The sequence below is a fragment of the Cnephaeus nilssonii genome (genome assembly GCF_951640355.1).
Source record: "Cnephaeus nilssonii genome assembly, chromosome: 11".
Taxonomy (NCBI): domain Eukaryota; kingdom Metazoa; phylum Chordata; class Mammalia; order Chiroptera; family Vespertilionidae; genus Cnephaeus; species Cnephaeus nilssonii.
Genome location: NC_137082.1, coordinates 44,955,363 through 44,970,157, shown reverse-complemented (window position 1 = coordinate 44,970,157; position 14,795 = coordinate 44,955,363). Strand labels below are relative to the sequence as shown.

At 40.2% G+C, this 14,795-nt stretch overlaps 1 protein-coding gene across 1 annotated transcript in view; it reads right to left on the bottom strand.

Annotated features, from left to right (window-relative positions):
- The window catches only part of PHLPP1 (PH domain and leucine rich repeat protein phosphatase 1), a 200,122-nt gene that overhangs the window by 66,000 nt on the left and 119,327 nt on the right, over nucleotides 1–14,795 (bottom strand). The window contains exon 4 of the mRNA XM_079783771.1: nucleotides 12,793–12,959. Coding sequence (XP_079639897.1) covers nucleotides 12,793–12,959 — 167 coding nt within the window. The remainder of the gene's footprint in view (nucleotides 1–12,792; nucleotides 12,960–14,795) is intronic.

Here is a 14,795-nt window from a genome sequence, read left to right as displayed (position 1 = left end):
CTTGATTTATCTTCCACGCACTCCTCAAATCCTGATTCCTTAGTGTGGAACTTCACTGGCTCGATGAACCAGTGATGAACTTAGTCCCACAGCCACGTTTCAATAGTTTTGCCCCAATTCAGGTATGAGATCAAGGAACTTGTATGTGCTATCACAATTATATAAGAAAACAAAATAATTTGTGCAAGACTTAAAAGGCTCTCTCGTGGATGCAGAAGGAAGGAAAGAATGCCTTTTGTCCTATGTTCCCTTTGGACCTGTCTGTGGCTGTAGTGGCATGAGAAACATCTTAATTGCTGGGTCTGCTTCAATGTTGCTGGGAACACCTACGCCTCAGAAGGCATGACTCAACTCCGTTCAGCTCTCACACTGCTCTCCACACCCCCACTGCCCTGGGATTGAACTCTATCGCTGACTTCTCCGTTTCTTGGTGCAGCACTTTTTCCTGATGTCCCTTTACAATGTCTGAAATGAATCCACATGAACTTATGTCAGCCATTCTGTTCCAAAGAATTCAGCATCTCTATTTGTGCAGCAATGATTTCATTTTGCAATCCACCAGCCTCCTTTCCAGTGAGCACCTGCCAGGGTCTTCTGGGAGGTTCAATCGCACAAATGCTAATGGGGCACATGACCAGCTTCTCAACACTCAAGCCAAAACAAACAGAAACCATCTCATCTTAAGCCTAGCCATCATAAATGACTTTCCATACAAGCAAAATAAGCATAAAACCTTCTCTTAAGACCAAGGAAACAAAAATAAACATTCATATTTTACTTGGATAAAAATGAAGATTTACAACCACAAAAAGATTTGAGCAAAATTTTCTTAATTGCTGCAGATGTTAAAAAACAGAATAAGTATACCAAAGCTACAACTGATAGACATAATTTTTCTGAAATAATAATCAAGGAAATCAAGAACACTCAGTGTTGGCAATAATTACAGTGGACATATTGCTGTAAAGGCGAATTAAAGCATTCCCTAAAGAGAGGAAATTTTATTTTAATCCCCCTTTTAAAATAATTGCAACAGGAGGCACTTATTGGTTCCCTACTTTGTACCAGACCCTAGGCTAAATGAGTCCTATGAATACAACAGTCAGTGCAGGAGAGGGGAGGGGCCGTGCAGGAGCAGGTTCCCATGAATCAAGTACATTCTATACAGAAAGTCACTCCAAATCATGAGACGGCAATCATGTGGAAATAGCAGTCACTAGATGCACAGTAACCCTGCACCATCTAATTCATGAAAACAATGTCATAGCAGCATAAATCTGTCATTTTCTGACTGATAAATTGGCAATATACTAATGATAAAAAAGACAAGAAATATGTTATCACGTTACAGTTAAACATCTCTCTTATGAAATGGATTCTTTACCAATTTATCCATGACTACATTTTTTCACCAACAGATGTGCTGCAGTTGGCCAATTTAGTTGCAATACTGTTCAAGGGGTGTTTCATATTAACTACCACACTAGTAGCACAAATAACAAAAATGTAAAAAGAAAACTTCTATAAAAGGAAGGCGACAGATCGCTATTTCCACTCCTCTTTTCAAAGTAAGGAAGATCCACATAATATACTTGGATAAAATCCCAGCTGAGTCATACAGGGATATATAAAAATGAAAACCGGACATCTCTATTATAGATATTAGATTATCAAAGGAGAAAGTGAGTATAAGCTAAAACCACAGATAAAAATTATGTCATGAAAATGTGCTTAGCTATGAGTAGCTTAAGCTCATATTGGGAATAGCCCAGACATATCTGGTGATTAAACAGAAAAAAGTCTAACACCCAAAACTTTACTGGGTATACAAAAGTCTGATCCTAGGACTGAACCATTCATTCACCAAACATTTTCTGAGTTCTTATTGTGCACAAAGGTGTGTGAAGCATGCAAACATGGACTGGGCATGGTTTTCACCCTCTAAGAACTTGAAACAGTTTGGGAGCAAAGATGCTATAACATAAAGCAGAAGATGAAACTTACTGAGGGGGAAAAATCATGACTGTTTCCAGAAGAGAACACTCACTTTTATCTAAGGGATCTGAACAGAGTTCAATAGGCAGATGGGGACTGGGAGAGAGAGCATTCAAAGAGAATTAGGGTGGCGTGACTGTTTCTCAAACTTGAGCATGCACTGTTAAAAATGCAGGTCCTTGAACCACCTCAAGCAGAGGTTCTGATTCAGCAGATCTAGGATGAAAACCAGGTTCCTCTGTTTTCTAACCCCCCAAGGTAATTAGCATGCAAGCATCTCATGAATCATATTGTCAAATACAATGACTTGGAGGGCTACAGGAAGTATTTGGGAAACAGTAATCAAACTATTTTGTTAAGCAAAGAACTCGACAATTGTCAAGGACGCTTAGAAACTAATCACAGAGCACCCTGAATTCCAGAAGAAGACACTGCAATTTACCTGTGAAAATTTTTTAGTAGCAGAATGACATAATCTTTCCTTCCGATGCATGGATTTGTATATCACATAAATCAAATAACATCGCCTCTTCCCTTGTTGCACTTCCCACACACAGCCCACACATACATCACACACACACACACACACACACATCTCTCTCTCTCTCTCTCTCTCTCTCTCTCTCTCTCTCTCTCTCTCTCTCTCTCTCTCTGTAGGTAAAGAGTGCATTCTGACAGAAAAATGTAGGAACTATTTGGAAACTCAGACTTTCCCTAAGTCTCTCTTGTTAATTATCTGTCCCAAAAACATCACTAGGGAGGGATGGGTGTGCCCTGCTTTTGAGAGGTCAGTCAAATATCCTGCCAGTTGGAGCATCGAAACCCTAACCCACCCGTGGGAAATGACCACAGGCATGTGACTCCTCCCATTCAAAGCTCTATTACTATGGAGAGCATGGTGAGTGACATCAAAATTACCGGCACTCTTAGGAAAACATAAACTCTCGTGGGTCTTTAATTTTCAGAAGTTACACATGAGGGTGCAGAAGGAGCCCCAGAAGGAACTGTGATGAGAAAGAGGAGAAAGGGAAAAAGAGGAGCATTACTGCTTTCCATCAGTGTTCTCACTCTGGCAACCAAAGAGTTATTTCAGAAGTCATCAGTAATGATGTTAACCATGCTCCTAAGTTCCAAGCGATGATGACACTCCCCCAGCAACAACTGCACAATAAGCATCTGCTGGCCCTCTTTCTGCCTGCTTATCACTCTCCCCTAAGACCCACAAGGAGGGAAAAGTTGGTTATCATGCATATACCATGTTTAACGTTAAACTCTTGTAGTCAAGTTAGAGCTGAGAGGGTCCAGACAGAGCTCAATTAAAACAAACAGAAGAATGGAGTTGGCTAGAATACAATAACCTCACTGGAATTAAGCCAAGGCTTCTGAAGATCCGGCCCCACATTTTATTTAAGGGGAGAAAAAAATGTTAAAGAACAGCTTAAAGGATCCCCAAAAGTCAATAGGGCAAACTGTAATTTAGTACAGTCTGCCTGATAAATAAATCTTTTGTCTCTCTGAACTCCCCCTTCTAAATGCACTGTAGAGGGAAGAAGAAAACGGGCTATTATTGCCAGAAATGAGGTTAGGAGCCACCAAGGAGAGGACCCAAGGCTACACTATCTCAGCGCCTCAAGCACCAAGTAAAGGCTTTCCTTTGATCAAAGGCTCAGGGAAGGAAAATGGAAATTGTGTGAAATGGAAAGCTTCCCAAGAGGATCAAAATTCCATCTGAAAGCAAAGCTGTACAAGAAAGGAACTTCCAGTGGGGGGAGGCGTTAACTGAAAGAAGGGCATTCCATACAGTCCAGGACATTCCTTAAACATGTGGCAAGCCCCCTCCCACCCCCAGCAGTGAAATTCCTTCCCAGGGTTCTCTTTACCCCTGAGCAGCACTGGGGTTAAGTGTTTCTTCTTTAATACATCGGCTTGTGCTTCAGCAGTTGGCACCTCCTGTTTGCTTGTAATGTTTTTTATATGGCAGATCATCTGCAAAGAAGCTTTGTTCTAAGGACTGCAGTTTAAGTCTGGCAAATGAGCTGCAAAAACATTTCAGCATGCTAGTCCTGATTCCTTATGCTAACACAGCATCCCGATCTCCATTTAAAGTGAGTTTTCAGAAATTAATGACAAAAACAAAAATTAAAATCTCTTCCTATAAAAACCTGGGAATGTGAACTCTTGGTGAGGATAAGTAATTACATGAGTAACTCCACAGCTCTGGAATGCCAGATCCCCGAAAGAACAGAATAGGAAATAAGGTCAGGTTTCCCACTCCATGGGGACTAAAAATGTAGAAAATCACACTTTCTAAGAAGAAAGGAAGGTATTTAATAAATTCCAGGGATAATTGTGAGGTTCTCAGTGCTCATTTCTTCATAACCTTCATTCTACTACACCCACATACTTGGACACCCAACTCAATCTCACTCCTTCTCTCCCACTGTTCTCCCATCTGAAAACTCCACACCCCTCCCTATCTCCCTTATTCTTTTCAGCCTGTAAGGCACAATCATGCACTTACTCCTAAATTCCTTGGAATTGATCTCTGGGAGCCATAAAATGTAATGCAATTGATCAACAATCATTCTGAACGGCTACTGTACCCTTAAAATAGTAATCTCAAGCACTAAATATATGAAATGGTCCCACTGTTCAAGACATTTTTGGATGCTCTCTTCTGAAAGAATCATATTCTTCTGATTATCATTAGTGGTGGGAAAACCAGCAATTCAATTCAACAAATACTTATTAAGGGGCCATATATAAAGTACATTGGTTACAAAGAAAGCTAATAATTCAGGAATGAAATAGGTCACATGGAAATGAAATAACCAAAAGCTTCAAGAAACAAAAATCATTACAAATATGCTCTGAAGGGTGGGGAGGAGTCACCAGGTGCAGCCTGGGTTTTACAGATATAAAGTCAGGAGCATCCCCCTCCTTGCAGGGTGAACCTGAGATATGTTTAGAGAAGGGCGAACAGACCCACAGATTTTTAAAGCTACCATCTCCTTTCCAACTTGAATCTTTTCCTCTGTAATGTTTTCTGCATCATCTCACTATGCAGGCTGTCTTCTCATCTCACCTTCATCCAAAGAGAAATATAAAAAGTGATAAATTACCAGTCTCACTTCCTTCTACAAGTTGCTACTAATACTGTTTGCAAAGAAGTGGGGTGTGTTTAACACAGAGCTGAAAAATGCAATTCATACACATATATGTTCATTGGCCAAGACCTGGCCAGAGGTCCTCCCTCTGAGGGAGAACTGACTTCTGCCCTCTAGGAACTCAAAGCCAAGCAGAGCAGACAATATAAAGCAGAAGACAGTGAAGTGACAAAGGGGACAGGCTGAAGTAAACTCTTTCCTTATGATATCTACACTGTAAGTCACTCAGGCAAACATAAATGTAACCTTGAATATTTAAAAGTTGAGGCAACAGTGACAATCCTAGGCATTATGTCCTTATTAAAACTGGCTCTTTCTAAACTATTGCATAAAATATTGTGAAACTATGAGGGCACAATAGTAGCAAAATAATAACAAAATTCAGTATCTAAAGGAGAATGTTTTTAAAAAGCTGATGGTGGTACCGTTTCTTTTGTGTGTGTGCCTATTGAAGAATCACATATGGTAGACGCACATTAATAATTCTATAGTCATACAGATACACTTGATTTATTAAGTAACTTGAAATATCAACTTCTACCTAAAGTTAGTAATCCTCCTATTAAAAAAAATAACTCAATTCCTAGAACTTGCTGGGACCTCTAGCTGATCTAGCTTTGTTTCTCTCATCAATTCACTAACAAAGAGCAAGAGCTGGAAAGCAGATCCACCTCCTGTATTAATGGATGAAAATGATAAACAACCACCAGCCATCAAACACAACTAAAACATAACCAATTTCTGATAGTAATGATTTTATAATTTCCAACGCATAGAATTAAGCAATTTAAGTGTGTGTATTTTAATTATCATCAATCTGTCAAATATTTATTAAAATATAGGCTTATCTCTAAAAGTGGTAGGTAGAAGCGATAAGTAAATTAAAATTACCTAAAATGAAGACATTTAAGTTCAACTTAAGTGGCAAACTTGACAAATACCATGGATGAAGCTGCCAGGAATGCAGACATACATTATTACGATCAAACATTGCTTCTGAGTTTGCTCTCTGGACTGCTGTTTGCACACATTGCGCGGGGTATCACCAGGAAGAGCTCTCTGATCTAGGAAGACTTACAAATTCTAGGACTTTCGATGCAATGTTACCACTCCTGACACTTTAATAAACGATCAATGTGAAAGAGCTAAATTTGTCAGCACAGCAAAATGTTTGAACACCAATATAATTTAGTAGGAATTAGTTCACACTGCTTTGATACAGTACTAAAAACAATAAAGATAGGACATGGACAGGACCCTTAAACCAGCAAAAAGTTGCTGTCTTCATTGACTTTACAAAGAAACTTTCACTAAAAATAATTCTCCATTGCAAATAACAATCTTGGTACTAATACCAGCTGGGTCATCTAAATGGAGGTACAGTTAATATATAGAGTACTAATAAAAGAGAGGTAAATAATGCATTATAATTATTAGTGACATGATTATATTTTGGTAGTTTTAATGGAAAGAACCCATTAAAACTACCAAAAATTACTGATTTTGCCTCTCCTCTATTTTGAAAACTAACTTGAAGAGTTCCAACGCCAATAAAGGAAAAACAAACAGCGGTGGTTCCAAGAACAGCGTTTTCCCTCTGAAACCGCTGACCTGTGTGTGTACATCAGCATGCCATCTTTCCAGATTTAGAATGCTGCTGCAAATAACAGTTTAAATGTTCTGTGAAAATAGCTCATTCGTTTAAAGTGAGAATTTGCCATAGGGAGCAAAATTAAGGGGCTATGTAGTTAAGAGAAAAAGTCTCAGAATGCCTGCCTGTTATAAATGTATTGTACCTAAAAAGTTTCTCCCTGGACATTTGCCCTAACATTGTAATCTAAATATTCATTCCTTGAGACTTAGGTAAAACATGAAAATAAATTATCCTTGGGAACTCTCTAACCTGTTCCCTGTGAAACGTACACTAGATTAGCACTAATTTCTTAAACATACAAATAAAAATTAGATACATGGCATATTCTCAAAACTGCATACTAACTACATACACATAAAACTACAGGAATGCTTTTTGGAGTATAAATATGAGTTTTTAAAATTTAAGTCCCTAGCATTAAATGTATGTGTGTGTATGTCTGTGCATATTTACATACACTTGCACACTTACTACTCTGAAATATAGCAAGAAACCTTTCTTGGATAATGCAGGTGGGGGCCAAAAGTCTTGTAGAAGTATGTGGTGGAAAAGAAATTGGTTTAAAGCATAATTTTTCCAAAAGGCAGTGCTACAGCAGCTGCACCAGTTGCTCAGTCCCCACATACCAAGTTCCCTCAGCATATCTCCCCCCCATATTAACGTTTATTGCATGTAACATTATTATACTTTAGATCATTTTTCTTGATATTAAAAACAAGCAACAAAAAAAAGCAATAGAAACCTTTGCTATAATATTTTGTCAATACAGGTACTGGTAAAATTGATTTATTATTTTTGTAAACCCAAATGTACACTCACATTTGTGCCTTTTCTATGTTTTTTTGTTGTTGTTATACTTCTACAAAAAAAAAACAACATTCAAAAGGTTACATAAGGGGGTGTTAGACCCCGTATCATCTCCCCAATTCCAGAAGAAGACAGTTTATTCCCCAGAAGAAAGTGAATCAGAGAGTTCTGGGCTCAAAGACATTAGGCATCATAGAAAACACTGCTCTACAAACAAGGAGATCAAATAAAAATCCACATGCTAAGCCTTGAGATTCCAGTTCTCTTTCCTGTTCAGCTCCCCGAATCTTGGCATGCACTGCCCAGGCAAAAGACCAAAGGATTCCTCTCCAGTAAAACTGACATGCCCTAGGGCCGTGGTCGGCAAACTGCGGCTCGCGAGCCACATGTGGCTCTTTGGCCCCTTGAGTGTGGCTCTTCCACAAAATACCACGGCCTGGGCAAGTCTATTTTGAAGAAATGGTGTTAGAAGAAGATTAAGTTTAAAAAATTTGGCTCTCAAAAGAAATTTCAATCATTGTACTGTTGATATTTGGCTCTGTTGACTAATGAGTTTGCCGACCACTGCCCTAGGGAAAAGATCCACAGACACTGTCTTTGGAAGTTTCCCAATGAAACCACAAGGCTTGCCCTGACAGCCCTCACAATGAAGCTGTAAGGTGGAGAAGCCCCGCCCACCATCCAAGGCACCAGATTCACTTTTCAGTGACTCACCATTAAATAGGAATAGAGAGCTAATGATCACCAAGCAGTTCACTCAAATTTCTAACAAAAAAGTCAGGCACCTATACAAACAGGAAAAAAAAAGAATCAAGACAGTGCAAGAAGGAAGTAAGTAAATAAAATGTCCTCAGAAAGAGAAAAAAATGCACCCATGGAAAAAATAGCAGAATGCTATTAAAATGCAAACTAATTAAAACAAGAATGCTCTCTTAGAAAATAAAGACAGCAGAAATTCAGAAAGGTTAAAACAAAATAGATAAAACCTGTCAAGAAGTAGGAAAGGCATTGAGACAGAGATAGGAAAAGTAGAGAATCAGAGGACAAACAATGAGGTCCCACCTATCTAACAGGAAATCAGAGGAAGAAAGGAGAAAACCAAAGGGGAGGAAATCACCAACACACATAATGAGAAAGTTCCAGAACTGAAGGACATAATTTTTCAGATCAAGTGTTCATCATAGAGGCTGAAATAAGGAGTGTCATGAAAAGAAAATCCTAAAATCCTTTGGGGGTTGTTAATTTAAAAAAAGAGAACAAAAGACAGATCACTTACAACACTTTTTAACAGGAACTGTAGAAGCTAGAAAACAATGGTTCACTGGCTTCAACATTCTGAGGAAACATGTTTTCCTCTCTAGAAGCCAGCCAAATCATCAATCAAGTGTGAAAGAAAAACTATTTTCAGATATACAGTGTCTAATAAATTTGCCCCCACATCCCCTTTCTCAGGAAGATCCTAGAAGACATTCCATTAAAAAGAGGGAGTAAACGAAGAAAAAAGTCACAAGACATAGGAAAACTAGGGGTCCCACAAAGGAGAGACAGCAGGGAATTCCCAGGAAAATGGCAAAGGTATTCCCAGGACAGCAGCTGTGCAGCAGGCCTGCAGAGCAAGGACTGACTAGCTCCAGCTCACAGAGGGAAGCCTGTCCCTGGAAGAGGTGGTAAGAAGAGGGGCATAATGCTGCCAGAAAGCTTAGGATACCGGAGGAAAAGGAAAGCACACCAGTGAAAACGAGAAGCAGCACACAACAAAGGAAATGGAATCACTGCATTTAAGTGCCTTAGCTGTGAATCATGGTTCCATGTTCAAAAGAATGTCAACCCTCAACGCCAAGTCAACTAAAAACTAATACCTATACACAGCATGGGGAAGCAGCAGTTTCTACATGTGGGGAGGGGCAGGGGGCGTGCAACATGTGTAAGAGAGTTGAAGTCTCATCTTCCATTGTAATATGTCAGCATGTAATGTCTAATAATGAAAAAAATTTTAAAGAGCAGTATATACATAATATTTCAGAAGATGGAGGAAAACAGCAAAAAGACTCAAAGGTGGTTGCCTGGGGAGCAGGACTTGGGTGAAAGGATGGGCTGGAGTTCTACGCACCTATTCTTACTATGGGTCTTATTGCTCGTTATACAATTTTTTAAAAATCTATATATATTAGCTTGATGAGGGAAATGTTTAAATTTTTAAAAATTCAGAGCAATAGGCAAGAAAAGTAGAGAGAATGAACTGCAGTGGGAAATGACAGTGAGACAACCAGTCTCCAAGCTCCTACGGAACTCCAGGTGAGAGCAGCGAAGTGCTTCCTCGGACAGCTGGTGGACAGGGACTTGCTGAGGGGTGGGGAGCACAGGAGAAAGGGGGATGGGTTTGAAATATATTTATTTATTATTTTTTTTTGGGGGGGGGTTAGAAAGGCATTTATAGGTGGAGAATCAATAGGTAATGGGAGACTGAAAGAACAGGCAAGGCAATGCCACAAATATCTACCCCTCTAGGTATTTACTTAATTAGTCCACAAATGCTGGCTCCTTGGGAGCATCATATCCTTTCCCTCCTTCCCAAGAATATAGACGCATTCTGATTTGCCTTTTGTTTAAAACTGTTGGATATTATTAAATATACAAGTAGAAAAATACAGGAAATAGGAATGGTCATCCAAGTATCAACTTTTCAGCTTTTTCAAATATTAGTATTTTGTCATATTTGCCATTAATTTCTGTCATATTTGCCACTAATTTTTTTAAAGAAAAAAAACATTATGGACATAGCTGAAACTCTCTTCAAACCATTCCCTAATTACATCCCCAACCTGCCTCCCATAAGATGACCACTAATCTGAATTTGGCATTTAAAATCTCCATCTACCTCATGCCTAAAATAAGAGCACTGGTTAGCGTGAATTCTAACACCGTTCTCTATTCTGAGACACCAGGATTCAATAGTATGAGACAAAGTTCTTGATGTTCCGTAATGAAGTGCAAAAACCTATATATACTGCTGTGAAACACACAAAAAAAATTTAGTAATTTCCAAACTCGAAACAGACCAAATCATAATGTGACCCTTTGGCAAAACAATCACAGTAACTTTATTATAGTAGTGTCAGTAAATATTATAATCAATGCATAGAGCATATGAAAACCTATGATTAGGATTTTGCTGTGCCTTTCTTTCATCATACCTATCTGCTCCAAGGAAGGATAATGAAGTGCTTGAACATAATATCCTTACTGGAGTTCTGACTGCCTGTGTAATTAATTCAATGTAGCACTAAACTGCCCCAGCTGTCATTGACTTCTTCTCTAGCAGGTGATCATAGCAAAAAGATTTTTAAAAATTTGTAATGCCAGTTTTACTTAAAATTGTCCTTGATGCAAGGAAGTTATTTGTATTACATCTCAACCTGTGAGTCCATATCTTTATTTTCTGGGTGATAACATGGAAAGTACATATAAAGCACTTCTATATACTAGAGCACCAAGGTCATCTCAAGGAGAACACCTGTACGATTATTCGAGCTGTGAGCCAAACAAGCCACTATGTTTATGGAATACAACTTTTACTTGAAAAGATAACTGACAAACTCGTTATTTAGACTTGGGTATCTGGCAGACACTTCCTCTACAATGAAGGGAAAAGGTCAATTCAGGAAAAACAACTGACAGTATTTGCTGCCAAGGGACAGCTTTCCAGCTTTCAACTGAAAATTAAAATTTTGGAAAACTTGTTTCCACCGTGAGCTTGACAACATTCCAACACAAATATTTTTCTGATGAGATGTGTGGTAATATTAACAACTGTGATTTCTTGAAACTGCATAATAAAATGTGTTAACATTTGGAATATCTATATTACCTAACGAACCAGTATTTTCCAAATGACCAATACATAATGCAGTAAAATGATGCATGGGCAAAGACCCATTCAAAGTGCAAGAAAAACCAATAGAGCCTAATGTAAAACAATTTTAAAAGTTCACTAGTAGGGTCTTAGATTCTATATTGGAACTAACATTTAAGAAATGATTGCTTGTCGAGTTGTGATAGTATAAAAAGAATATTCACAATTATCAGAAAAGACCATTAAAATACTCTTCCCTTTTCCTATATATCTGCACAAACTTTATAATAAACATTTATTGAATTATTCTTCCTGGAATTAAAAATCATAACCACAATGATTAATTACCATAGTTTAATCTCTGATCACTATCGGTCATTTAAGAACAAGTGAACCATTCATTATTTATTTAAGTTACATTCTTCTGCAATTATAGTCTCATGTATTTACAACAAATGTATATGTATCAAAGACTTCATTTACTACAGAATCAAGACTGATCATTGCTCCAAAAAAGGAAAAGAATATGAATATGGTAAATTCTTAAATCTATTTTAAATGCATACAAATAAAGTGCCTTTTCTCTAGTAACAAAAGAGCAGACCCTATTCATTTAACACAGACTCTTGAGATCTACACACTACATCTAGGATGACCTAGATCAGTGGTCGGCAAACTAAGGCTCGCAAGCCACATGCAGCTCTTTGGCCTCTTGAGTGTGGCTCTTCCACAAAATACCACGTGCGGGCACGCACGTACAGTGCGATTGAAACTTCGTGGCCCATGCGCAGAAGTCGGTTTTCGGCTCTCAAAAGAAATTTCAATCGTTGTACTGTTGATATTTGGCTCTGTTGACTAATGAGTTTGCCGACCATTGACCTAGATGGTGATAATGGATTTAAACCTTAGTTCTTAAATTTCTAAGGAAATGTCTTCTCATAGAAAAACCCTGACCTTTTGTGAATTTCAAAAGAAGTAATTCAATCTGATCAAACCCCTGTAGTTCAGAAGTAATGCACCAAACAGCATTAACTTTTCACTGACCCACTTGTAGATCGGTTAAGAAATAAAAGTGATTTAAAGAGAAAGGTTCTTCTTATACAAATCTATCCCGTTAGTGAATATCATAAAGCATTCATTTCAAAGGCAAGAACCTTGAAACTAATTTCAGAATAAGAATTGCTAATGTCTTTACTAAGTCCTATTACCCTGCCCTCTGAAAGTTAAACACTATAGCTTTTTAAGTCAGAATATTCAAGAAACAACCGGAAGCTGACACCCCTCCCCTTTTGAATGACCCATTTCTGCATGTTCACCTTTGCAGTTCACTGAGCCCCCTGGCAGTGGGCAGACTGGGATTTTGCCTTAGAAAGTTTTGTTTTAAGTTGAGATGAGTGAGGTCTTGGCTGTAGAAGAGGTTGGCAGGCAGGTGCTCCAGGCTACAACAGGAGAGGTCCACTGAGCTAATACGCTGTGATGCAACCTAGAAGGGATAGAAACACAATTCCATTATAACTCCACCCATTTATCAGATAACTGCTTTCTATGCATAGAAATAAGATAAGCCCAATTGGGAACACAGACATACTATGCAAGTAGCACTAATAGTCCAAATATAAACGGGGCCGGCAAGCAGGCGGTGCCAGGTCAGCCAGGGCGGGTGCCTGCAAGGGTCCCCCGATCACCCCACCATTTGCCCTGCAGATCAGCCCTGATCACCAGCCAGGCCTAGGGACCCTACCTGTGCACGTATTTTGTGCACCGGGCCCCTAGTATAGTATAAAAGCGGAAAACAGTGTCCCTGCCTGGAAGGAACTTACAGTAACCTAGTATAGCTGACAGGTTACAAAGAGCACAGATTATCCTATCAAGTTCAGTGATATCAGTAACCACCTCCAACTGTTTTCAGGGGTTATGTTCCTGAAAACATCCATTGTGAGAGATGAATTCAGAACTAAATAATACAAGACTTTAGAGTAAATACCAGGTTGGGAGACAAGACATGAAGATCTAGACTGAACCTATGAAAATCCTTGTATATTTTGATTTAAAACAGCGTCAATAAAGAAAAGTACCATTAGTGGTCTTATACATATTTTCTATATATATAAAAAACCAGTGTAACGCCGGAACGACCGAATGACTGGTCGCACACTGACCACCAGGGGGTAGACGCTCAATGCAGGAGCTGCTGCCTGGTGGTCAGTGCACTCCCACAGCGGGAGAGCCACTCAAGCCAGAAGCCGGGCGCATAAGCCTCTCCCGCCTCTGGCAGGCACAATCTCCAGCAAACAAACTGCAGTCCTAACGCCCGGGTGGTGAGGGTGTAGCAGGAATGACCACAGATCAGCCTTTACCGGCCCCTGGAACTCTCCCTTCAGACCCTGTGGCTGCACCGCACCTCTTACCTATTGCCCTCTGGGTCTCCGGATGCAGGCTCAAGAAAAACCCACAGAGGCGCCCATCTCAAGAGCAAGTGCTGGTGACGTCCAGCCCAATGACCAACACCCACACGTGTCTGCGGGCAAGCCCTTCGCAACTTCCACCTACCACCTGGCCCCGGCCCCATCTCCCAGAAAGGTCCGCGACCTGACACCAAATATCCGCTCCTGGATCCCTGCAGAGCACTGGTCAGCTCCAGTGGGCAGAGGGGCACCAGCAGGTACTGGCCTGACCTGTTCGGTTCAGGCAGCCCCACACTTGGGCTGGGAGTTGTGTGGAAAAATCACCCCCTATACTCTTATGGTACAATCTACTGCGAACAAATGCAGCATGAGACGTTTGCGTGGGACTGGGATGACCTTGATACTGACGCTGGCCCCTTGGAACTCCCCCTTAGGCATCAGGGCCATGTGGAACTGAAATATTAAGAACGTACCTTACCCGGGACCGCAGTCTGCCTCTCCCTCCTTCCTTCCTACCACCCTCAGCTGCCATTGCACCCTTCCCAGGCCTGGCCTGCATCCGGGCACCCTCGTTCCCCACAGATCCCCGGTGGCTCCTGCAGGCAGGCTGGCCCATGAATGGCAACTCCTGTGGATGCATACTTCCCCCCTCCTCCCCCCTCCCGGCAGTACCCGCCCCAGGGACGCCCACAGCTCAGCCAGAACTTGCAGTGAGGCACATACCCCATAAGCCTATAGGTACAATCTCCAGGGAATGGATGAAACGCCGACACTCAGAGTTACCAGGATGAGCCTGATATCGCTGCCAGGCTCCTGGAACTCTGCCTCGGGCACAGAGATAAAATCTCATCTCTTACCAATTGCCCCAGAGCAACAGAGGAATGCAACAATAAAAAAATGGCCACAAGGTGGCA